Here is a 26,752-nt window from a genome sequence, read left to right as displayed (position 1 = left end):
TTTCCAATCAAAGAACTTTAGGGAGAACTTCAGGGAGAACTTCATAAAGAGCTTAAAAGAAATACACAGATAAACCAAAACACACCTACAAGCATTTGAAGGGTTTAAAAGCCAAGATGAGAGAGAAAGGAATTCCTGCAGTATGAGAGGGTGGTCTAATATGAAAGCTGGTTTGGAAGCAATGAAAGGTAAGGTGGATTATTTGGAAATGTAAGACTTGGCCGGCACAGTGGATCTCTGAGGTGTGGACTAGAGGGCTAAGCCAAGCTAATGATCAGAGGCAAAGGAGGATTTCTGAGCTCAGCTGATCCTGGTGGAAAGCAAAAACATTACTTTGGTTGAGCATCTCATCTTTCCCATGTCTTCCCTGCAGTGCACGCCCAGAAGCAGAACAGACAGACCTGCGTACGGAAGAGCCTTATCTGTGCATTTGCCATGGCCTTTATTATAAGCGTGATGTTGATTGCAGCCAACCAGATCCTGCGGAGCGGCATGGAGTAGCCTCTCGCCATGACACTGTGAACCAAACTGACCATGCATGCGCATGCCACCGGGTGAGCTTCCCCCGAACCGACTCTCACACGGCAAAGAGACAGAGGCAGGCAGATAAAGCACCATTCGACAAGGAGCCTGAGGCCAGCAGCGTAATGTGTCTTGTGAATCAACTACATCCTTTTGGCAGGGACATAAAAGGGCTGTCTTAATGCTTTAAAGGTTTTGTTTCCTAATGCAATAAAAAAAAAATATACAGGAGTCCCGAATTATTGCTTCAAAACAGCAATGGTAACTTGGAAGAAACTTTCATCCAGCAGCCTGTTTTGCAGTTTTAAAGAGGCACAGCCTCATGACTTATTGCAGCAGGGCTGTGTTTTAACCTAGGGGCCGACTGACTATTCTGCATAGCTCTCCGCTGGGCCCACATTCCCAGGAAGTTGATCGTAGCATTGCCACGAGCAAGTTCTGTTCATTTTATTTCATGTACTCCAGCTTCACTTTGTTTTTCCCTTATGACCATGCCTTTGAGTTTACGGCATTAGAGGGGAGCTAGAGCATCCTTGTACAGTATTTTCAGAGTAAAAAAGAGGAGAATTTGCCAGCGTCATACAAAATTTCTATTTTTGGTTCATAAACGCCGCCTTTGACACAAGACTGTGGGGTAGCATGAGTCCATTTGCAATTTTTTTCCAACCGTGAATCAGGGCTTGAGAAGCACCACCCATTCTCACACATGGGCATTTCTGAGATTTGTGCACAGTCTTCCAACCGACTCTGCAACCACCAGCACCAGTTAAAACTCCCTCTATTTGGTCCTGTCTGCATATTCAGCAACATTTGCTTTCCAGCAGTTTTGCCCTTCTTCTATATCAGTCTTCAATAACCTTATCTGAGATGAAAATCATGAGGAAAGCTCAGAAAGAGCTTTCCTCCCCTTTCCTTGCCTGCACAATTTTTATTTATTTCATTTCATATGGCCTGGTTGTAATTTGCAGTGAAACCTCCGCGTCAGACACCTTCTCGTAGGAGAGGTTATATTTTCGCCTACATGGTAGTGTGTGGTTTTGACCAGCCAGCTGCTCCAGTCCCTCCCAGTAGCCGTCCCACCACTGTCCCATGGGCAGGCTCCAAAGAGGGCAAGCTGAAAAGCAGACTGCAGCAAGAGAAGAAGGAATCAAACTAGAGCCTACCGCCATATGTTACATAGCGTGTCAGACTTTCAGATCCTGCAAGTGTTAGTTATTTTTCCTGGAAGAGACTTTAATGAGCAGCAAGGAGAAGATGGAGTGATGCAGTCTAGAGACACAACACATCCCATGGAAAGCACAAGGACTGGGTGAGCCTGGAGCCAGGATTACATTGGAAAGCATTTTTCCTTTTAAACTTGACATAAATCCTTGCATTTACCTTCAGATGAACTGTGCACCTGTATGTGACCCCAGGAGAGATCTGGTTTCCTTGCCCTCGTAGGAGAGGTTTCCCAGCCAGAGCTCATGGAGCTGGCATGGGGAGCACTCCCAGGGAGGTCCATGGAGGCACCTGGGTGTTGGAGTTGCAGTGGCTTTGTGGTGCTGGCTGGGCGAGCTCCAGAAACACCAAGGAACAGCGAGATCTTGCTCCTGTAAATGTAGATGACTGTTTCCTGTGTCACGAGAGGGGGCAGGATGGCTCCCCAAGGGATTGCAAACCATGAGCTTCCCTCATCCTACACAGCAGCCATCAGCTTAAGCCTGGATCCATCCCACAGACTCGTTTCAGGTCTTGCTTTAATTACGAGTTTGATCGATAACACTTAACCTGTATTTTTTAGTAGCCTGATTTGAAAATCTCCTTCTCATTATTCTGTCTCCCATCACCCCTTTAAACTCACATCACTGCTTTGGATTTTGTCTTTAGGAGTGTGTCTCAGTCACCCACCTCCACATCGTTGCCATTTTCCTGGTGCCCTCCCTCCATCACCAAAGACAACAGCAGCCTTTTCCAGAGCAGCCAAGTTATTTTTTTCTGCACAATTTTTTTTTTTTCCACAAACACACACTTCTGTATTTCTGTTCTGCTGTGAGTAATAGAGGTCAACTGCAAAATATTCCGCAAAAAATTGTTATATGTCCCAGAAGATGGAGAGATTTATGTTTGCTCCAGGGCAGCAGCAGACCAAAACAACAGCAGAAAATCTTAGGCAAACTCTGAATGCAGGATTCACACCGCTGGGGAGCCAAGGCGCGCTCCCAGCACGTGCTGTGCTGGACATCGGAAATAATGAGCTTTGAGATCATTTTAAGGGAACTGTCATCCACATTTTTAGGTCTCAGGGGCATGTGAAAAAGGGGCAGCAGCAGAAAAAAAGTCTAAATGTTACTTGCCACTGAGTAATACTTGTTAAGATTTTTTTTTGACCGGGACTGTGCTGGAGTGAACATGGGCAGCAGGGGCAGATGGAGATGGAGTGGATAGGTGGGCACCAACCTACCAGCCCCGCTCAGCGACAGCAGAAGCATGGGGCAGAGCGGTGCCTCTTCGCTGAGCCTAGAAACGCAAGCTAAAACACATAGACCAGGCATTTCTCCACATTCTTCTCACTCATCTGACAGCTAACACCAGGCAGACTCCAATCATAACAGCTACCGTACGGACAAGATGATCTTTTGCATTCTCTTAAGCTTTCTGGAAGGCTCCATAATTTCTACATGCATGCTCCATAAACCCCTTTGTAAATACAGTCATTTTTCAGTATAATTCTTCACCTTGAAGCTCCATTTGTAAAACCAAACCTATAATTAATATATCAGTAAAAGCCATAGCCTGGTGTCAGCAGAGTTCATCACAAAACTCCCCACTGATTTTACTGGGTATAAGATTTGGGGCGTTTGGGGGTTTGCTTTTTCTGTAGGGAACCGAATTTATCCATTATGAATCAGTGTCATGTCTTGCCAGAGGTCTCCTTTTTCTTCCTAGAGCAGCCTTTCTCCATCTAAAGGCGTCTTGAAGAGAACCCTTCTTTAATCAGTCAGGGTCTTCCGGTAGCTAGTGGCAATGCAGGATGGATCAGGCCAAGCCACTTCATCCTTTCCTCTCCCCACAACCTTTCTACTGACACCTTCCCATCCTTCCAAGCCAGCAGCATTGGACCTGTGTCTCTTACCTACCTCCCTGGCTCCATTTATGTAACATCCATTTATCTTCTTTTTTTTTCTTCTACACAAGAAGAAAAAAAAGGGCTTTTTGTTGCTTTTACAGACAGTAGATAAAAATAGAGCAGTAAAATTTTGATTGGAACCTGATGGCAAAAGCTTACGGGGAATAAAGTAGAAGAATCAAAGAAATAAAAATAAAAAACCCCACATCCCATACTTTAAGAAAAAAAACCCCTATTTAAGTGCTAATTAACATACTTTAAAAAATACCCAGACTGCAGCAGTGCTAGGTAGAGCTGTCAGAAAAAGCACTAAACTTATGCTCTTGCCAGTTACATGAGAATTTAAGTGTCTTTTCAGCACTGCAATTCTGCATGAAAAGGATATTGCTATGGCAACCCTCGCTGTTCGTGACATGTGTGCCACCGTGTCGGAGCGACACGCAGCAATTGCAGACACGCTCCCAGCCAAACCAAGGATGGACAAACAGCTCCCAGCAGCCTGGGACAACATTTCAGCTCACAGATTCGCACATTATTAGCAAATTGTGAGCACCCCAAAGACAACTCTGTTGGCTTAGCCACAAAAATACGTGTGCAATTAAAGAGATTGACGTGCAGGGAAGGGTTTGAGATGGACCTGATTATTTTAGCTTGAGAGAGGCATTGGTTTGGTTTGGGACCAAGTGAAATCAACGCAGCGTAAGCACTGCTTGACACAGGCTGTCCTGTGCTTGTCGAGGACACTTTGGGCAGGTCCTTCACAGAAGGATTGATCTCTGATGGGAAGGATTTGGATCACTGCTCCTGCAAGGCAGCGGGCTGCATCGTTGATAACCATTGACTTTGACTTTAACCATTAGCTTTAACTTTGAAGGCACATTCTGATTTTCTGCTCCTGGAGAAGCCAACGAGGGAACAGCAGGCACGTGGCGTGCTGAAATACTTTGGAGGCCACGGAGAAGTGAATTCCAGCAAAAGCTGCTGAAGGAACATTGCTTACCTGTCACATCCAAAGCCATACCATAAGGTCAGTCATAAAGAAAATCACAGCTGAGGAATTACGAGGCAGGACAAGTGCACCATGGTGGTGGAGGTGGCCCTGGGGAGAAGGATCCTGTCCACGACAGGCTGTGCCACCCAAGGACTTTGTTGGGGCCTGACCCTCTCAAAGAGTCCACCACTGAGAATTTCTAATCAGAAGCAATATCAACTGTAATGTAAAGAATTAAACAGGGTGGGCAACTGGAAAAATTTGGCTTTGTTAGGGAGAATTTGGTCCTCATGCTCTTGGAGTTCATATAGGAAAAAAGAGAGTTGACAAAGAAAAAGTAATTATTTTTCCTGTTTGATGGGTACCCACAAATATGCCAGTTACTGTTAGCAGACACCCTGTCCTGGTGAACGTGCTCACAGACCCCCCCAAGACAAGGTCACCTGTGAGTAGAAGGGTGGGAGGTGGTAGGAGACCCAGCTACCTGCCCCTGCTCCCAGGTGAGCTACAGCTGACTATTTGGGTATCATCTGGTGATTTGGAGAGATTTCATACAGGCTATTCAGTAGTTATTGGGAACTCACATGTTGGATAGGGTGCACTGGTAGGGCTGGATGTTGGTTGCTTTACATGGGAGACTTCCAGCAACTTTGTAAAAGAAAAGATATGTACATATATACCCACCTCTTTAAGCTAGGGCCAAGTAAATGGGGTTTTTTGGTCCTTCTCCCATAAGAAATAGGATAACAAGCAAGCAAATCAAGAAAAGGTAGAAAGCATTCATAAGGATGTTACTCTGGATGGCTGAAGTCTGTTTGACAGACTTGGATGAGCAAAGTACCTACTGGCAAACACTTCTTTCCATGGAAAGCATAGGAATATTCTTTCACAAAACCCCTACGCTGCATCTTTCTGCCTGCTGCAGAAGACCAAAACATCTCCTGGGACACCCAGAGGACTGTGGTGGCTGTCCGAGGTCCAGTGCTGGCTCTGCTCAAGATGACACACTGCTTTGCGAGGTGCCTGGTACAAAGAGACTCTCAGCTTTTTCCACAAAAGACTCTCTCTCCCCCGTGCCCCCCCCCATTGCACACACGTGCACAGAGCAAGCAGTGCTGCAAAGGGCTGTCATCGCACAAAAGCAAGAGGTGCACAGTCCCAAGTCAGACTTAGATCTGCGAGGAGAGAAGCAGTAGGAGGAATACATTAAGATCACTAAGAATGAAGTTCCCTATTTTATCCACTAGTGTAATAAATTATTTAGTTTCTGCTTTATGGATGACTATGGATTTGAAAGAAGAAAAAACAACTCTTCTAAAACGAAAATCTGATGAAGTATCTTTTTTCTTGGCTCTGAATCATACTTACATTCCACAGATGAAGATGTACAGAACTTGCTGGTTTTCAATCTATTATTTTACTGTACTGTGTTCTGACAGTGCAATTACATTTCCCTGGCATTACTTAAAACCTATTACTTTCCCAGGAATTTAATACAGAAAAAGAAAAGGCTCACAACATTTTCATCTCTCTATATTCTTGGTTGTTATCAGGACTGGATCTTGTTTTTCTCCAGTTCAAGTAGCATGTTTTAGGCAGCTCTAGGACCTGTAGAATCTTCATGAAGAGCAAGATGGACAGAAAATCAGCCAACAACATTTTAGTTGGACAAGTACTCCACTCCTGCCTCTCCAGTGGCAAAAGTCTGAAAAACTGCCTCAATTTGGCATTGTCACTAGGAAAGAGTTTCAGCCCCAGAAGTGATGAGAAGATGGAGAAAGGAGAAAAAGGAAATCCTCTGGATCTAAAGATCAGTACTTGACAATTTGATGATGAAAATACTGTAGGTTTTTTTTATTTTCTGTCAAGACAGACCAAAATACTTTGTAGCCTTGAAGAGCATTACTAAATGAAATTGCCATTTTCCAACCAATTATTTTCTACAGCTGTTCATGGCCAGCCTTGCCAGCATCATGAATAAGCAGCTTCAAACACTGCTATTTTTACAACGCTTTAGGTGAGATCCATAATACGACTTTTCTTTATCAGCTGGTCTTCTGTCTTCATCAGCCAACAAGTAGACATTTGATCATCCCATTTGAAGCTGTTGAGCTTTCTCTGGTAGGTACCCCTCTGGTCTTGCCAGCTCTCAGGCATGTCTTGTCTCTCTTGTGAGCAGTCCCACTAAACCCAAACCATACAGCATCAGGCCCCAGGGGTTGCCATTTGACAGCAATCTTCAAATAAAGCCTCTATATTCATATTGCACCAAGCCAAGAATGGTATTACATTTCCTACCATCTCTTTCAGAGGAGCCAAAGTTGTTTCAGCTTCAAGCAGCAGCTCTTGTTTTCTCAGATTTTAATTGGGGGGGGGGGGGGGGGGGGCGGCAGAGAGAGATCAAGTTCCTCTTGGACTCAAGGGTAAATCAGAAGTAACTCTTTAGAGTTAATTGGCTTAAACTGGAATAAGCCCAGAATCCAGCCTGTTGCCATTTAATCCATACTAGGATCTAAGTAATCAATACCTCCTGATTAATCTCTAGGAAGTTCTTCAGTAATACATGCATCTCCTTTTTGTCATCATTTCATCCTTCACTGTTTTCAAGCCATTTACCATTCATTGTTAAAAGCTGACCATTTTTTGCTTGTTAACAAAAGACATGACGTTTTAATTAGAGACAACAACTCACAAAGTCAGCAGCATAATAGTAAAAAAAAAAAACCTTTGTACAAAATACTGTAAATATTAATATAAATTAACTTGGCATGCAACTTAAATCCTATGTTATTGCAAGTTACTCAAGTGTATAAAGACATGTATAAAGGAAAACCGAATGCCATATGTATCGGCTGTTTCCTCTAACCAAACACTACTGTAAATATATAATCTGTATAAAAAGATTTTAATTTTACCATTATTTATGCAATAGAAATAAAGGTTTTTTTCTTTTGATGAGGGATGAAGTTTCTTTCTTCCTCATTTTGAAGCAGTCACTGATATTTATTCATGCCCAAGTACAAGAGCAAAAGCTAGATTTGCATAAAATATTAGGACAGACACCCTTTCTTCCTTCTGAGGGATACATGAACATTTGGGCTTTTTATTTTGCTTTGAAACTAGATTTACATATTTTAAAGCCTGTTACTACAGAAAGAGCTCCTAACTGAATAGATGCTTTGGCTGTTCAGAGCTGGGATCAATGCTTCGAGAGCGACACAGATGCACAGGACTTGTCAGCCTGCCAAAGAGAGGAACTGAACTTCTCCTCTGGAAGTGGAAGTCAAAGCCACAACCACAACTGGTGTGGCTGGTGGGCACCACATGCAGATCTCAAAGAGAAAGGTCAGACCATGCCATGTGCTCTTTAATGGCACTTGCTTAAAAACTCAAAACTCCTTTTCTTATACCTACCAGAGAGTCAGAGCCTGTTTCCCTGAGCTCAGATGGGCTTGGGTCCAGCACATTGCTGCTGGAGGAGGACACTGACCACAGGTTTTAATCCTGTCTCTTCTACTGCCAAGTCTCCATACCATGAGGGCTGCTCTGTGAGGCTAAACTACACTCGCATGGCCTAAATAGCAGCTGCTCCCTTAGCAAATCCAGATCTCTTAATTTCATTGTAGACCACTCTCCACAGCTACCAGTCCACTGTGTCCTGCAAGCTGTTTGGCTGGAGAATGAGGATAAGGTTAATGGTTGTCCCCAAACTTGCTTGTAGTGGTGCCTAAATTAAAGCTTAAAAGGAAACAGCTGATGTAGGCAAGTCATCTTCACCCAGGTGGACCCAAGTCATAGGGCAGGACTGCTGGGACAGCCAAAGCTCCCACCATGCCCATAGGTAGACTACTACCTCTACCATGTGCTTGGAAAGGAGCTGCAATGCTTTCCTTAGACCTGACCATTCCCACCATGCCCATAGGTAGACTACTACCTCTACCATGTGCTTGGAAAGGAGCTGCGATGCTTTCCTTAGACCTGACCATTTTCACAAAAATAGCATTTCTGATTCCTTCATTTAAACTCTAAAAAAATGAGTGGTTTTCCCCAGACGATGATATATATCACACCCCATTTCATGGGCTTGCATTATTTATTAGTTGCAACCATTTGGACAACAGCCTGGCGGCTCAGATACTGTTCCTCATTCCTGGAACCATCACAACTTTCGGTATGAGCAATTGTCTATGCATGGATTACCACTGAAAAGCAAGCGATGCAAGAAATGTTTACAAAATTTGTGATCTAATAGTTTAAAAAAAGATACTGTACACTCCAGTTGACCTCTTACGTTAGGTAACTGGAGAGCGTTTTATGAATGGCTTAGGAATGAACCTGGATTCATTACAGCAATGAATCAAATGTATTGTAGGAATTCCTGTACATTTATCATAGGAACAAATGAGTAATCCAAGAAATTCCCTGCTGGAAGGAGAAACCTACACCACACAGCTCTTCTTTGAAAACAGTGTTCTCATGCAGATCATTGTGTTGAAAGTCCTCAATGAAACCACAGGTTTGTATGTTGTATTTCAGCCACCAAAACCATTCAGAAATTGAAATTTGCTGACATCATTGCTAGTACAGATCCTTTCTGCCCATCAGCCCTCAGCAAGGTTGAGCACCATGCTGGACAGGTTAGTATGATACCATTTGGAAATCTTCACTGACTGCAGGGAGAAAACAAACTTTAAAAGAGAAAAACACACCACATTTGGACTGAGACCAAACTGCTCCACCCCACTGTAAACAGCCCATGAATATGACCACTGTTCCAGCTCTACCCAAGCCCATTTAGGTCTCATGTTATTTCAATGCTCTCCATTCAACAGAGAAATACAGGTGAAGGATACCACCCCAAAGCCCCATCCTTCAGCTGTGCCCCAATGGGAGGTTTTGGGTGCCTGCTGCTGGGGGAGCGGGCACTGGCCATGGGCAGGAACGACCACACGGGTCTAATCCAGCTCCCGAGGAGTAGGTGGAAACATTCCCAGACTTAGTGGGATTTGGATTAGGTCATCATTCAGCACAGTATTTCACACCCTGGCTCTTTGTTTAAATGGAGGCTGGCCAAGGCCTCAAATTTAATTACAGAAATACAAATACTGAAGAAACAAGGCTTTCCTTACTCTGAATGAAATTTAGGCATGGTCCCGTCTAAAACCTCTTACCATCATTGGGCTCCCCAAGCTCAAAACTCCCAGTAGACAGTGTCTTTGGTTAGACACAATACTTTCCTCCAGGTACGTACACTGCCCATTACCCTGCAGGCTGGTTTTGCTGCTACGATCTCACCCACTCAATACACCCTCCTTCCTGATTAACATCTATAGAAAGTATTTGCTAATGCAAATCCAGAGGCAGTAATTTATTTGGTACAAGCTAGTTAATCCTGGCAAGGCTTTCCCATGTAAGTATAGCCTAATATCATCTTGTTTTAATTGCTTCTTTAAGAGTTTCTAAAAAATCAAAAACATTTTAATTAAAAAATTCACCAAGAGTATCTTCCAGATCTTTTCCCATTTGTTCTTCTTGCCACCAAAATTATCAGCACATTTGTAAAGTTCTAAAGAAAGTAATTACAGCAGATGTTGATCGCTGCTGCTAGCATTGAGGTTGCTGAATGCTACTCATCAGCCTCCCGACTTCTATGTTTTTGCAACTTTCTGAAACAGAAATTTCCATTCTTGGTCTTTGCTTAAAAAGGAGGCTGTCTATGCAGGAGCTGGGATGCTTTCATGCCAGCTGCTAAGGCTAGGGGAAATCTGGTGGGGAAAAGGGGGACGAAAGGAGGAGATACAATTAAGGAACAGCTAGGGATACAGAGATTTGGGCATGGAACAGTAAGGAATGGCTGAAAGCCATTTCATTTTACCTATAATACCATTTGTAATGAAAAAAGGTCCTGCTCCACCATCACCTCCCCAAAAGGCAAGGTGATAAATCCACTATAAGTGCCACCAGCACACACAATATTACAACAGTGTGGAAGTATCAGACTGAAGATGCCAAGTGCACACCTGCTACGCTGTAATAAAGGTCTTTTAACCCCAATTTCTGTCTAGATTTCCACTTGCCCATAATGAGCTGGCTTTAGAATAAGCTGTCAAAAATAGTTCACCATATAATGACAGAAAGCTGAGATAATCACAGGACGACCATACATGTCACTACAGACACAAATTTAATACAACGGCATAAGCACAGGGTCAGCAACTTGTGGCATGATGCCGATGGCACAGGCATGCAAATTTTCAGTGTCCCGTGACTGCTCAGAGACAGGGCTTCAAAACTATTCGAGGAGTGGTGTCTCCCACCTCTGCTTTGGGCAAGAAAAATAGCATCCAGCAGTGTTCCCTTAAATGCTTGCTGATGGTGGAGTACCTCTAGGTCTGAGCTAAAATTACAAACACAGACAAATAGAGAAAACCCTGGAAGAGGACCATCTGAAGTTGTGCAAAAGCTCCCGCTCTTCTTTCCCTACATCACAAGTTAGTCTCACAAAAAATTCAGGTCTCTGCCTTCAACCTATCAGTTTTCAGCCTCTGTCCTTCTGAAGCCACCAAGTCAGACCTACCAGAAAGGTCCTGCTCTACTGAAGGTGCCAGAGAAATCGTACAAACGGGTCCCACATGGCTGGTTTCCACACCTCAAAGTTCATCACACCTCAGAGAGCAGAAGCTGCTTTCTGCAGCACTGAATTTCACACACACAAATCCTAGGGCAAAACCACAACTACTGCAAATACCTGCCATTATGGGTCTCTCGAGCAGGCAGGATCACCTACCTGTAGCGAGTGGTGAAGCAGGCAAGGCTCAGCCAGCATCTCAACTCCCAGTACAGCCACGGGGACAAAGCAGGGCTCGCAGAGGCATCTCAGTCCCAAGGAGAACATGACCATGAGCACGGCTGCTACTGAGCCATTTCTGGATTCAACAAGTTCCAGCCTGCAGAACATTTTACAGAAAGCATTAAAACCTCCTGAAGTGAAGGATTTCAAATGGAGGGGCTGAGAGACCCCAGCACTGGTAGTACGAACTGCTATAATAAGGGTAATCACTGCATGTTATACAGAAAAACCTCTCAAGTGATTACTGTTTGCAAAGGCTGATTAAATATAAATTAAACTCATCTGCATGTTCAGCAAGATATGTGAATTGAATAGCAAAAGCATCCTTCCCATTGGCTGCACAGAGCATTTGGGGAGCTCATGGCCATGGCCTGGCATGTCCGCACACATGGGCTGCTCCTCACCTTCTGGACCGGCACCAGCAACCTTGGCATCTGCATATTATTGAAATTAAAAGAATCATGTTCACCTACATAGAGATGATTTCAGATAGAGCATGAACAAGCAATTCATCAGCCCCAAGTTGTTCATGGGGGAAGAATGCAGTTCCCTGTATTGCCACTGCCGTATTACCAATTACCACTGCTTGTCTTCATTTCATTCAACTTCTGTAAATGCCTCTCCATCTTGTGTGCATGGGTTAGAACAGAACAGAACAGAACAGAATAGAATAGAATAGAATATTTCAGTTGGAAGGGACCTACAACAATCATCTAGTCCAACTGCCTGACCACTTCAGGGCTGAACAAAAGTTAAAGCATGTTATTAGGGGCAAGGTCCAAAAGCCTGTTAAACACTGACAGGCTTGGGGCATTGACCACCTCTCTAGGAAGCCTGTTCCAGGGTTTGACCACCCTCTCAGTAAAGAAATGCTTCCTCAGGTTCCTGGCAATGCACTGAGTGCTCCATGAGCCCTTGCCCTTAAGTAACCAGACAAACCATAAGTGATGAAGGGGTATCACCAAGCATCCTGGCTATGATTAAGAATAGATTTCTTAATCTTCTCCCGCAGTGTACAAGGGGGAGAGAGTCTTATTTCTAAATCTGAACTATCATCCAGAGACCCCAGAACTGGCTCCATCTCCAGCTTACAGTCTGTGGCTGGGGAGCAGCATGGACCTCCCTGGTACAGAAGGGATGGGACAAACTCTGAGCATCCTGTATGTGGGAAGTGTTTGGAAAACCTGTGGATTTCTCTTGCCTTCATGAAGATAGGTCTGTTGACCCTAGGCTGAAGGTAAGACTCACTAAGTGAAACCAAGGGATAATTGGTTTCTTGAATTATATAGCAAGAAATGGCAATCACGCACCCCAAGATACATCATTGTTTCTCGCTGTTTCTAAGGAAGCCTTTTGGTGTTCAAGAAGGAGCCTGGAGGCTTTGTGAACAGACGGATCAAGGAAGATGTGTGAAGAAGCTAATGACCAAAGTTATAAGATCTGAAGGAGAGGGGATGTTGCTTCTTACCATGTTGTGTGAGCTCCTGCTGTGCTGGTGCCAATTTTAGTGTCTTCTCTCACTTCAAACCAGAGAGAATCTAAAAGCCTGAAAAATACCAAAAATGAGAATTGCTTCTTAAGGTGAAAGAAATCTCCAAGTACCAGAAACAGGCTCCAGATTAGGACCTGTCAACACAGTCCTGCCAAAATTAAATGTAATTGCAAGTGCATAACCCCCACTTTAATCCTGAAGATGTTCAACCACCTATTTGAATATTTATTATTTCTTAAATCAATTTCGGAAAGCATTTTTTAATTCAATTAGCTACTGTCCTATTCATTTGGAAACTGATCACAACGTTCACTGCCTCTTGGACAAATTAAACTAGCAATTATTTTAAAATGTTTGTCCCCTCTAAAGAGGAAAACTAAGCATCGGTTCAGAGGACAGAAGGGAAGAAACAACTCAAGAGGGACAACACTGTGCCAAAACTGAAGAAAGGTTGAGCATATGGATTTGCTAATACTGGTCTCAGTAATAGGCTCAAAGAAAGAGATGATAGGTAGCATATTAGGGGTACTACGAATCATTGTTATTTCTTGGGAAAGAAGTTTCAGTGCTGCTGTGGTAAATTACTTCTAAGAATTCAGGGTACAGACTGCTGACATCTGTCAGGCGGGAAGCTGGAGTTCAGATCACAATTGCAATTATTGCAGTATTTTTAACCAAATCAGAGAGTGAACTTGCACAAATAAAAGGACTCCTTTATCTAGAAGTTGGCAAAGTTAAAACCATTTCTGGCTTTCAAGAAACCCAAAGTGACCTCCAGCAGCCTAGGTAAACACAATGTTTCTTTAACAGACTTGCTGAACTACTAACCCGGTCTAGCAGAAAGCCCTGCACTAGCACAAAGGTTGTTATTGCTGCAATTACGCCAACACCACACTCACAAAGAAGGATTAACATTTAATTCTTTCTAAATTTGGTTTATGAAATATTGACATGCTGGTGCCTTCGCAATAAGCTATAAAGACATCTTCTACACGGCGTGCAGCAGGAGCTCAGTGATGTTTATTTACTTATCCCTTTCACTAGGTTTGGCTCTGAACACTCACGCTGAAATTGTTAGAGAACGCCCCAGGCTGAGCTAAGCAGATACCAGCAGGTAGAGCTAACAACCAGTGTTAATAAAAATCAATGAAGCATTCTTACAAGGCAAACTGTTATCCCTTTACAGCTCGCAGTCTCCTCACTCCGACAGAAGATGATGATCAACAGATGTAGAAGCATCAGCTGGGGGCAGCTCCAAAACACTGTCTCTTAAACACATCCTTTTACAGTTCCAACCATCTGATTTATATATTCACAGACATTTTTAAATACTTTTGGGACATCTTATCTCATTCGCTAAGTAAATCCACTTATGTCTGCATCACTTCTAAGTATGAAATAATGTGTTACTAAAGTTATTGCAATCTCGGTGATATCAGAACCCTTCTAGTCACAGTGACCTCATTAATGAAAATCCTTTGTATCGAAACGGTCCAGCTTCGTAAAGGTCTCACTGCATGACAAAGAAGTCTTGGGATAACAGCATCCTCATGGCCTTCCAAACACACTCCAGTCCAAGACATGACCTCACCACAAGGCTTCATTGCCTCTCGCCGAAACAATGCCGCCTTCTGTATCCCAGGAAAATCGTTCACTTCTCTGGTATGCTAAGGTAGAGTTCAGGAGCAGAGCTTGCAGCTCACACCTCTACGCTAATCCAAACCAGAAGCAATCGTCTGCATTTACCAAGCAACTGCAAAAACATGCTTAGAAGTAGTAATCTGCCTTCTTGCTGTCTTTCTGAAAAATAGGATGAGGAATTACTTTTTCATTGGCATTTGCTGCAGGAATTAGGCTGCACACACCCGTGTGCACCCTGCTGCACAGCAAGCACAAGAAGCCTCCAGCCAGGAGCACCTCGCCGGCTGCCACAAGCCCCATGTTGTCCCAAGTCCCAGTAAATTACAGCCACAGAGGTGGGTTAGTGAAAGCATGGAGGTAGCTGGCATGGGAGACAACTTCCCTGATTTATTCCAACTGCAGCACAAACCATCTTTATCTCTGGGTGTTCTCCTTAACCAGTGGCAGCCATGTTACGCTGCAGAAGTCCACTGGTTATTAGGGGAGGCTACAGTGACAATGGAGATGTAGGCAGTTTTAATAAGCATTTTAATGAGCTGTTCATCCAGACTGTGCCCTAGACTCTACTGAGTCACAGCTGCTCATACAGGAAGACAAGCTCAGGTGTAGGCATCTAACCTGTAGCCATCCACATTTAACCATCTGAAGCCTCTCCTTATTTCGTTAGATATTAGGAAAAAATGACAGGTAAACTCTTAACAGTTCTCCCCAACCTGTATGAATCTGTGGGTGTCCTAAGCACCAAGAGAAATTTTCCTGTTTAACAAACAGCTCAACTTTCCCTTCCCACCACTTACCCTTGTCCCTCCAATTAGAGCTGACATCAATAGCGAATGACACCAGATGAGACAGAAGCTGGCCCAAGATTAAACTGAGTATTTCTCTGTTTTGGGGGGACTCCCATTTATCTTCCAATATATCCAAACACTTCATTTTTCAGAATCTGATCAATAATCTCATAAGACACTGTTGACCCAAGTTCTTATTTTCACAAATCTTTCACTGAAGTCAGAGGCAGAGCTGACCCAAGCAGCGAATAAAGAATTCATGGTCACTCTGAGTAATACAAATTCCCAGTGTCTTTTTCCTTTGCAAGAGTAAATGAGTGTAAATAGCACAGTCTACATCTCTTCTGGAGAATGAGAAAAGCATATTCTTTTTATTTGGTTTGGTTTTCCTATTACTCTCTGCATATAGAAGAGCTACCTTAATTAATGCAAGCTTATTATGAAATTAGAGCACCAATATAATTAAAGCATTGATTAAAAAGCCAATAAAACAACCAGCTAAACCTCTTTTGAAAGAGGAGCAATATGAATACTACTTGATTAAATATTACAATTCAGTCAATATTTAACCATTCAATTGTATTGACTTAATTTCTACATCAAGCTGGGAATAAGCATCTCTTGGGACCTAATTAGGTTTTAGTTTTGCTTCCCTTGTTGTTTGCTAGAGTTTGTGTGTTTGTTTGTTTGTTTTGATATTTCCTAAACTTCTGACAGAGCAGATCTTCCATCCTGGGAACCATACCCCATGAAGATAATTTATGGGTAATGAGGAGTTCTGGTAATTGTGTTTATTTTTGGAAATTAACTTTAAGAAATCCATCACATCTATAAAAGGAAGTCTTATCTCCTTCAGATAGTCCCCATAATGAATTTGTTAGTGAACTTGGCAGCTAGGTCAAATCAATAGCCTTGCCCCAAATTTACTGAAGGTCACTCTGGTGCTTAGTGAAGAAATTTGCCTCCCTCCTTTCCACATCCATCTAGAGAAACATTGCTGCAACATCCAGAGGAACCTCCAGCTCCTCAGTGACACATGGGGAGGCCACATCTTTGGAGTTACCTCTAGCACTGGATGAATCTGCGGCACAACAGACTCCCAAGGAGGAGTGAGATTCCCCTCTAAGAAGCACTGACCCTCAAAGGGTCTAGCCCAAGGCAGAAGGCACAAGATAAATGGGGAATGCAACTCACACCCCCATATTCAGCATTAAGTGTCACAAGTCAAACTTCTCTGTCACCTGCACGAGAACAACAGGGAAGTCCTTCCTGAAGGGAGAAAAGAGAGGAGAGAAGATGTGTTGAAGAAAAGGGTAAAGAAGGAAGCTCAGAGATGTCAACTCAGATCAGCCATCCCCACCTCCTCCCTCTTGGAGATGAGCAAAACCCCCATCATCAGAGCAAACTCAATTTTGGAGCTCCTCAGCCTAATGTGGCTGTGCTCACCTGCTTCTCCTCCACCTTGGTCTTCACACCTGGGGCCTCCTGATCAGGCCAAGCTTCTCCCAGGCCCAGCTGCCTCCTGGCTTCTCCTTCACCCCCTGAGCACACTATTGCAATCATCTCACATTTGCCCCTTTCCAGCATTTGCACAGGCCTCCCAATTGGTTTCACAGGGCGTTTCTGTCCTTTAAAGCTCCAAACTGAACTGTCTGAGCAAATGTGTCCAGCGTAAACATGGCTATCAACCACCTATTTAGCTGTTGGCAGCTTTGTCAAAGAGGGAGACTTGCCAAGTGGTCACAGCCCCAGTGACTGGGCTTAGGCAGCTGTCACACAACAGGGGTACCTGGGCTCCATCTTGACTCCAACCTCCTCACAGGAACGTGTCTCACTCCCTATGGCTTTCAGCAGATATGGAGGTCCCATGGCTGCTCGCTCACAAAGTCTTTTCCAGGATAACTCAGCCAACATCGCCCCACAAACGTCTATTTCACACGCTTCATCTACACAACTCCCTCCATAGGAATCAAACATGGGTTCATCCATTTCACAGCTGACACCCCAATATGAAATGTTCTTCTTTGTTGCCACTCCAAAACTCAAAAGCCCACAAAACAATTGGTCATGACCACAGAGAAGCCATAAGCACATTCACCCCAAGGCTCACACCTACCCCACCACGCAGGGAGGCCACTCTGCACTAGGCAGACCACCAGCACCCCTTCACGGGGGGCCAGGCTGTCCCCACAGCATAGTCCTTACCACCACAGAGCATTGGGGAGACACCAGAGACTTCTCAACCAATGGTGCTGCAGGATGCAATCCCTCTGGCTGAAGATGATTTCCATCTACTTTCCTCCATACCGAGGACTGTGGCCATGCTCCTCTCTGGGAAGAGCTGGCCGAAGCAATGTCAGTGTGATACTGGCACTTTCTGCGCTCTCCCCAGCATGAACCATTAACACCTCAGGTAACATCAGAAAGCCTGGAGGAGGCCACATGCCCAGCCTCTCCCTGAAGGTGTGTAGGGTGAAGAAAGCAAGCCTGTTCTCAAGGTTGTAAAGACATTTCTAAATGCATTCCAGCACTCACTGAGCAGCTAGTTGCAAGATACATGGACATTTTTGGAAGAAATAAGGTTGTGTTTCAGATACTTGCAGACTGTTTGCTCTGAATAAGTAGCACGCCTTCATTTGCCTTTTCCTTTTCCCCTGTGATATTCTCCAGTTCTTTTTACTTAGGGAAACAAAACAGCTATGAAGTAAGCACCAAAGAAGCACAGATGAAAGGGAAGAGGAGTAGGTTTTCTAGCAATTTTTTTGCTCTGCATTTGCATTGGAACCTTAATTGGGTCTGCAGCAATATCTGATATCTCTCCCAAGCGTGCAGCTTACTCTCTGCATGCTCACAGGCTATGCTAACACCCCCCAAAGCAAAGCTCACCTTACATACAAAAGTGTGTGTTTTCATCAGGAAGATGTCTTGAGATCTCTTGGGGCGATCAGAGAGCAGGCAGGGATCTGACACCACACGAGCATAGCCTTGTCTACCCTCCATACCTGACATGGCTGCACAGTTCAGAGCAGAGATTCTACAAGGCCTGTCTTCAAATAAAACTAGGGTAAAGTGTGAAAAATTGTTGGTTTGTCCTACTTGGTAAGTGCAACTCCTCTAGCTCCAGAAAGGTTGGGACACTTCCCAGTTCCCCTGTTATGAGGCATCACTTCTTGGCAAAAAAACATTAATCAGCCTCCAGAGGAAGGGTTTATTTGGGGGTTTTTTGTTTTGTTTTTTTGGTTTTAACCTCCCAGCCTCACCACAGAGTGGACACACAACAAGCTCTCAGCTGGACTTAAACTAAGAAAAGCTAAAACTATCACCAGTTTTTGCTCAGCAAAGAGGAGTACATTAATGTTATCACTGTTTTCAGGAAGGATGCTGAAGCAGTTTAAAGTTAAAAATGCAAATCAAAGCCCTAATGAACTTTGAGCTCGCAGCAAATATGTCGTAGTGTGTCATTTGCAGCATGGCAGAAATAATGTTCTGGCACGTATGTGAGACGTTAAGAAAAGCATATTGCATGTCGCCTTCTAGTCTTAGGCAGAGTTAAAAAAAATAACGCCCAAAACCCAAAAAGGGAAGCTTATTCAGAGGTTATCAACGTGACTGTCTCCATCAAATGATGTCTCACGCACTGAAAGCAGCTTCTGAAAATGAGGAAAAAAAAACAGTTTATGACATCTAGTGGTAAAAGAAGATGTGCACACACACATTGTCACTGCATGAAGCCCTGCGAGACTCACACTCGTATGCCAGTCAGGAGAGCCAGGCTATTTTCAGCAGCAAGTTCACTGTACTTACATCTGCACTTCTTGACAATAATCTGTGTGCAAAGTGTAAACTCCTTCTTTGCAGTTCTATCAAAAGTCAAGGCACTACATGCAACAGATGAGTGCTTTCAATTCCACCACCAACTATGCTGCACATGGAAAAACAGACCTTTGTGTAGGCAGATATCACACTGACAATAGAAGATAGTTTCAGCTCAACCCCAGATATCTGTGAGCTTTTATTATAAACCTTGTAGCTGGTTTCTCAGAAATGATGACTGGCTGCATCCTTTACTCTTCTGGTTCAGAAAATGTTCATGCCAGAGTAAGAAAAAAGCTACTGAAACTGCACCCAGGATCTCTGAAGCGAGCAGGTACCAGTCACTGCTCAAATGACGGGAGGCTATATGATATCCCAGAGCACACACAATTTCTGGTGTAGCTGTGCTTTTCTTTTACTGCAGCAGTAAAAGATGGCATCTTTGTGCAAAAACATCTCCTTCATACCTTTTATATCCACCTTGTTCTCCCAATAGCCAATTATTGGTATTCTTTCTAGCCACCTTTGTATGAAGTACTGTGATCATAACAGATTGCTGCTTCAGGATGCAGGATAAACTCAGCTTTTCTAGGTCATTTAGTGCTGCCCTCCATCACGGAAGAGCTGCCTCAGTCCTGCAGGAGACCACGGCTGGAAGAAACCCCACGGGCCTTGACAGACCTTCTCCATGGCAAAGCCTCTGCCACAGCATTGCTTCACCCCCTGCCAGAATTAATTCAGAAGTGCAGCAGGGCTCTCAGTGTGCTTTCCTCCAGGAATCCAAAGCAAATCTGATCTTTTGCTTAACAACCACCACCGAAGCTTAGGCACGAGACTCTTGCTCATGTTCTCCCCCGTTTTGGCGGGGTGGCACTCTTCACTGCACCAAGGGCTCCTGTTGGCTGCAAGCAAGCTGAGCGCTACTGCCTACAAGGCTCAGCTCTGCTCGGGTCCTGGCACCCACCAGGGATGGGCACAGATCTGTAGGATCTGAGAATGAAAACACCTTACTCGAAGTGCCTCCTACACCTCAGAAGCTGAGTGCAGAGGTTTTCTCCTAATGATAGCATCCACATCAATGAAACCACCATGCTCAGGGGTGGCCAGCACCTCCTCCAGCCCACGGGAGCTGTCTTTCCAGCTTGAACATGGGTTCAGTTTGGTCTTGCTGTGACATACATTTGAAGTTCAGCACGTGGAAAGTATGAGGGCTGGTGACAGTGCCCAGAGTGGGTGAATCAGGGTCCCTTGAACCCAGGGAAAAACCCTGAAATGGGGAAGGGGTAAGAAAAGGGTAAGACATGCCTTTGGAAGGGGGAAAGTAAGTTTTGCAACATATGCCTAGCTACTGCACAACTTGATAGTGCTGCTAAAATGCACGCTGCTCTACCTAGTAACTCAGAGCACAGATAACATAACACTGAATTAAGATTTGTCCACAGTGAATTAATGAGGATCAATTTAGAAAAATATTAATGTTTACATAGAATAAGCCGTGTCCCTGGCTGCCTTTTAAAGCAATTCTTTAAACTATAAAAAGTACCAATTAAAAGGTCTGAAATGCTTGCCTTTTTACCACTAGAAACCCTTTGTCTAAAAAGTTGCTATACTCAAAGATCAGCAAAAAACTACAGTTTCTGTTTTAGACTCACAACCCAGTATCTTTTTAAGCCCAGAGACTGTCTAGATGCCAGGGAAAGGACAAGGTGACTGATCCAGAACACTTGGCATAGAGGGACTTTATCAAATGACATGGCAATGGATACATTGCTAACACTGCTCCCTAGGACCTCAGTGTTATCTAAAGCTCTTGTAAGGGACTGAGCTGCATAAACCAAGCCAAATCAGATAAAAAGCAGATTCTCCTGTGTTCCTGCCTTTTCTCCCAGGTCGCGGGAGACCATGCTCTCCCACTGAAGGACACTCTGTAAGAGAAGGCAGTGCTACTTTGCTAGCAAAATTTTTTAGGTTGCATTGCAAGTCCGTCAACAGAGATGGTCACAGACAACTTTTGGTTAATCCTTCTTTCTTAAATCTCCTCTCTGCCTCAAGAAGTAATCAGAGGAATCGGTGGGTGAGTTTAAATAGACCCAAAGCACAGTCACAGAAAGCTTGTTGGAGCTGGGGACAGGGAATATCATGCCAAGAGCTCCCTTGCCCGTGTTTTATGCTGAAACGCAGCTTGGCTGTTGCATGCGGTGGGGACAGAAGTCACAAATGACCTTGTCCCATCACTCCGGGTGCAGCAACAGAGACAACTCCATGCCTCCACCCAGCTCCAGCTGTCAGATCCAGCCAAGCTGAAGTTTGCAAAGCCCCCTGAACGGGCTGGGTCTTGTTCAGGTCTGGGTAAGACATATCCCCAAAGAGAGGAAGGATGCAAAGGATGCAGCTGAGGATACTTGGGATAGTTCTCCATGTGTCAGCCATGCTTTCTCTCACTCACACCTGACTGTGACCAAAGGACACTCTGGAAGGGATCACAACCCTTTCTAATCTTACAAGATGCCAGCCCTTTGGTGCTCGAGGGACGCAAACAGATTCCGCAGCACCAGTTCCTGTTCTGGGGGCCAGAGCAAGAAAGTTAGGGTTTCATCATTTCCCTGCATGACCAAGAGTACAGAAGTCCTCTCTTCCCATTCTGTTTCCTTATTACAAGGTGAAGGAGAAGTTGCTAAGTAGGAAAGGAAACATATTCTCTTTATTCCTAACTTACACCAAAAAAGAAATTAAAAACCCTGGGAGAGAGTGTATGTGAGTGCCCTTCGGCAGCCCCAGCTCATGCTTATCTGTGTGACTTCTTAATTTTTTTTTCCATTCAGGATCCAATCTGGTGATGTGCTGAATGGGCTCAACAGGCTTGGTAAGGTTTCATTTCTAGAGATCTGTAAGAGCAGATCAATGTGCAGAGCTGCCTGCAGAACTCATATAAAGTTGTAGTTAAAGAATATGGCAAAAGAAATTGAAATGTACAGTTTTAAATGCCAAGAGAAAATCTATTTCTAACTATCTAAGAGAAAACTCCCCTCCACGCTCTCCTCACACCTTGATAAACATTAATCTTCATTAGCTTTTCCCCTGTATTAATGTGAGAAGTACTGCTTGCTCCAGGGCCTTCTGAGAGGTCTCCTTCAAAGAGGATTTTTGTATAATTTACTGTAGGACTCTGGGAAGCGTCATCAGAGAGTCCCTTCACTGGATCCTGTACTCAGACACCCTGCTAAGCATCTGTAGTTAGAAGAGATAATGCAAGCATTGGTACCTCTCGCGTCCCCCTTTCCTCTCCTCCATCCATGCTGGAGCTGTACTTGCTTTCAGACAGACATTAATGCCCACACGCTTCCTGCTAGGAGTCCTCTAGGTACTGCATTAGTCACGCAGCTTGTCAGCGTGAGCTCTGGGCCAACATTTATTTGAACCCATTTTTTTCCAGCACAACTGCCATTACCTTCAGTGGGAGTTTGAGCAAATTCAACAGTCAAATCCTTCTCGCAAGGGCTGCTGCAGAGCTTGCACATTTCCAGCACCAGATCCTGCAGTGTCTTGCAACAAAGAGGCTCAGACAACTGAGTGGGCTCGGAGATTGTTCACCCACTTGTAGGAGGAGACTTCCCATGAGGTACCTCTCTTCAATGATGAATAAATATTATTTGTGCACAAGGATTTGTCAACCATCTGTGCATTACACTGGCTCAGCTGCTAAAGGATGAAATTCATCCCCCTCCTCCATGAAGCATGGTACATTTTGTAGGGTGTGGGGTAGGAAGAAGAAGGGAAAAGCATTTTTCTAGGGGAACTTGCAAGCCACCTCTTGTGAGAATAGCCACTGGATGCACTGGAAACGTGCCCACATTTTCAGAGTCGGCATGGAGGACAGGGTCTGCTTAACTAAAAAGAAATCAGGAGACTGCAGTGAAAATCATTCTTCTGCCATTCACAAAGGCCAGATCTAAGAAAAGAATTGTCTTTGGAAATGAGTTGGGGTCGAAGCCAGACAGAGTCTTCTTGTTTTCCGTATGAAGCAGAAAGGAGGAGCTGCTCATCTGGTAACAAAGCCCTAATACTTCCTGAATATTTGATGCCTTGTTAAAAAAAGAGAGCAAAGATGATGGGGAGTTAGTATCTCAGGGAATGGCGAAAGTGGAGTATTTTTGGTCATGTGTTGAGCTCTTTCACAGCTGATGTTTGGAAGCCTTTGGCATCACATTTCACAGCCAGATCCCAGCAAGAACTGGACTGTTTTCATTTCCGTGAGTAACTCCTATTGAGCTAAACCCTCTTCTCTCTATTTAAACTACCTTTTTCTTGCAGACAAGCTCCAACTTTAAGCTCATTGGTTTAGTCAAGAGTAATTTCACTTCAAGAGCTCAAGAAATGCCACCTCGAAAGGAATGACAGGGGTCACAGTTTCCTTCATGCAACTTCATTTGCACTTTTGCCTCACTACAGCTGAGGGCTTATACCAATAACCTAATCCCACCAGAGTAAATCATGGAAACAGTTTTAGAATGAGTGGACTGGGCCAGGAGAATATTATTTTATATTGTCCTGGTTCCTTCCCCTGGGAGACACCTGGGTACTTACTTACAAGGCAGTGGGATCGGTAGAAGGAGGATCTTGTATATGCTAACTAACTGCTTTCCCATAGCCATGATCTGGTGTCTGGCCCCAGATACTACCCCAGCTCCCTTCCCAAAATTTCCCCTGGTGACATTGTCCTTGATTCCCACGATTGTGTCCTCCTCACCAGCCATCTGGGTCCAGGTAACGCTGAGCTCTTCAGTCCCTGACAACATTAGTGAAAGTCTCTGCACAAGCACTGCCCCTTCGTTAACTAGCACCCTATAATTACTTCTCCCTTCCCCAACTCCAGTCTCAAGATCTCTCTTGATTCAATCACAGCCTGTCTGAAACTGTCCTGGCCAGAGCTCCTCTCATACACCCTCCTGACAGTCTTTCAGGAAGAATACATGCACATTCATTTCTTTACAAGAACAATGCACCGTGTTTTTGTACAAGACCTGTCAGGTCTACCACAGCCACTTCCCTTTCACAGGCTGCCTGAGAGTCCTGGGTTAATGCGTCAGTCTGAGTCCAACCTCTGCCGGGTTTTTGTTCTCATGTCTTCCTCCACTCTACCAAGTACAGACATGGTCTAATTAGACACATGCCCACCATCTCCATGTGCATCACCACACAATGAACACAAGGCTGTCAGAAGATCCAACACACTGACCAGTTCCTGGACAGCTGTGGGTTGGAGTCCTTGCTTTTGTCCACAAGAGAGGTGTCTAGTGCCCTGGTGATCCAATATGACATGAATCATCATCTCAGCATGAGAGCGGTCCCCTGGGACTTGGCCCTCCACCCAGACTGGATAGTTTACTAGCCAGCTCTGTAAGGATGGGCTTCGGTAGGAGGTTAGGGGTATCTACAGGTCTTGAGTATTCAGATCTGAAAGTAAAGTATGCACAGAGACCAGAGAGTACGACTAAGTACAGGAATATAAAATATAGAGTACTCACTCATATATATATATATATATATATATATACACATACGTGTACAGCATTCAGACAGCACTGCAGAAAAAGCAAGAATAAGAGGAATAAATCACACATCACCAAATCTGCCTGCAGGATAAGAATGAGAAAGGTCTCTATTAACATTTAAAAGGAAAGGTTGTTTCACTTTTGCCTGCTTATGAGCTCAAACCAATCATGGCCACCAAGAAATCCATACTGACATCCTATGATGAGCCTTTAAATAACACCAAAGTGTTTTATTAAAGAGAAAGCTCAGAACTCATATTTCTCTGTCAGTATCCCTCTGGTCTGGGGGAGAAAGGTGAGAGAGCCTGTGCTCCTGCCAGGGAAGGGCTGGGGGGTAACCAGCTCCCATGGCCCCTCCACGCAGTGAGGATGGCCAAGGCAATGTTGGTGTGTGGGGAGAGGAAGACAAACATTTTCCCCTCTTTTCTGGAAAGACAGCCATGCTTGGGAACACATGGAAAACCAGGCCAGGCCAAACAAAACAAATTTTCACCATTGACTTGGCCATGCAAAGAGCAAGGGAGATCTGCAGCACAGGCAAGGGATGGCACTGCATATGTGTGTGGACCTGCATGCTCAGAGCTGCCATGAAAGCTGCACACACCACGAGGCAGGAGAGTATGACTGCACAGCAAAAGCCAGGCTAGAATGAGCAAAATAAGAAAGCATTACAATTTTTACGCTATAAGCAGATGACAAGATGGAAGAGGAAGCACTAGAACCAGACAGGCACCAGTACACGAGTGCATTACGGCCACCAGCAAAAATCTCAATAGCACCAACTAGGAAACAGCAGAGATAAAAGAGCCACAGAGGATGCAGGAGCAACACCATGTCCAACACTGGAGAAGGGCTAACCCTCCTCCCTGAACCCCTGTCTGCAGTAGCCACGGGCGAGAGGAGCTGAGAGCTGCTCGTTCACCAAGAGATGCTCACAGCTGGTCTCTGAAATAACCAGCAGTTTTGCTCGTGGCATTTCAGAGGGGAGTTCAAAGGCGCAGCCCCTGCAGTAACCCCACTGCCCTTGCGTGCCCTTTTCTGCCGCTGTTCATGTAACACTGCAGTCTGAAGCTGGGCTTCCTATTACTGTGTCCTGTGTTTCTGCAATCTCCAGCCTCCCATCGTTTGCAACATTAAATTGCATGAGCCATTTATTTGCCTTCAAATCAAACCTCCAAAGTGCACAGCAAATTAACTGGCTCTGTCTTTGCTGCCCACTTCCATGTTGGACATGGGGGAAAGGGGAGCGTGCTGCAAGAGCATGGGGACTCTCTTGGCAGCCTGTGCTAAGTGATATGGGCTGCTGTCTACCTGGTAGCTGGTTTTGGCCCTAAATCTATTCCAGTAACAACTTCTGTTGTAACCTTAGCAGTCCTGTAGTTGACCTATATTCATTTCTGCACTGAAATATGTTTAAACAGACCTTTGTTTGCTGCCGAGGCATACAGGGAGGAAGACAAGCAAGCCTGTACTACTGATAAAGCCTCAAAACATCACAGGTTGTGCTTCCTCAATTAACGCCACTATTTCACTCCCCATGAAAACGTTGCAACACACATTAGCAAAAATGTATTTAGCCTCATAACAGGGCTGCATAAGAATAAGCTCTCCTTAACTGGGGAAGAGGAGAAAGGCTGAAATTTGGACACTTGATCACAGCCATTGAAGAAACCATGACTGCTGAAGAGGCAACGACCTTATCACAGCTGCCAGCCCTTCTAGTGTTGCCTTGGTGCATTCCATTGCTGAAAATATTAGTTTTCCCCTAGTTTGGCTCTTCCCTTGGAACAGAAGCTCCCAGACCATGCTGGGAGTACATCACCTGTCCAACCAGCTCCCACACCTGCTGGGAAAGTTTGAAATCTCACCCCAAGGATCCAAACCCAAACAGCAAGAGATGTGTTGGAAGTCTCATGTCTGGGAGAGGGAGCAACTTTTCCTCCCCACCACTGGTTTAGCACCGGTGCGTCCAAGCCTTGCTCCCAGATCTGTTT

At 44.5% G+C, this 26,752-nt stretch overlaps 1 protein-coding gene across 4 annotated transcripts in view; it reads left to right on the top strand.

The window, feature by feature from the left end:
* Positions 1–7,577, top strand: part of CALN1 (calneuron 1) — a 129,860-nt gene extending 122,283 nt beyond the window's left edge. For 2 of the 4 annotated variants that reach the window (XM_052804325.1, XM_052804324.1), the window contains exon 6: positions 374–7,577. In XM_052804325.1, coding sequence (XP_052660285.1) covers positions 374–501 — 128 coding nt within the window. In that variant the 3' untranslated portion in view covers positions 502–7,577. The remainder of the gene's footprint in view (positions 1–373) is intronic. The other 2 variants (XR_008237598.1, XM_052804326.1) reach the window with 2 other exon arrangements.
* Positions 7,578–26,752: the final 19,175 nt, after the last annotated feature.

This window comes from Harpia harpyja, chromosome 12 (genome assembly GCF_026419915.1).
Source record: "Harpia harpyja isolate bHarHar1 chromosome 12, bHarHar1 primary haplotype, whole genome shotgun sequence".
NCBI lineage: Eukaryota > Metazoa > Chordata > Aves > Accipitriformes > Accipitridae > Harpia > Harpia harpyja.
This window is presented reverse-complemented; position numbering and strand designations above follow the sequence as displayed.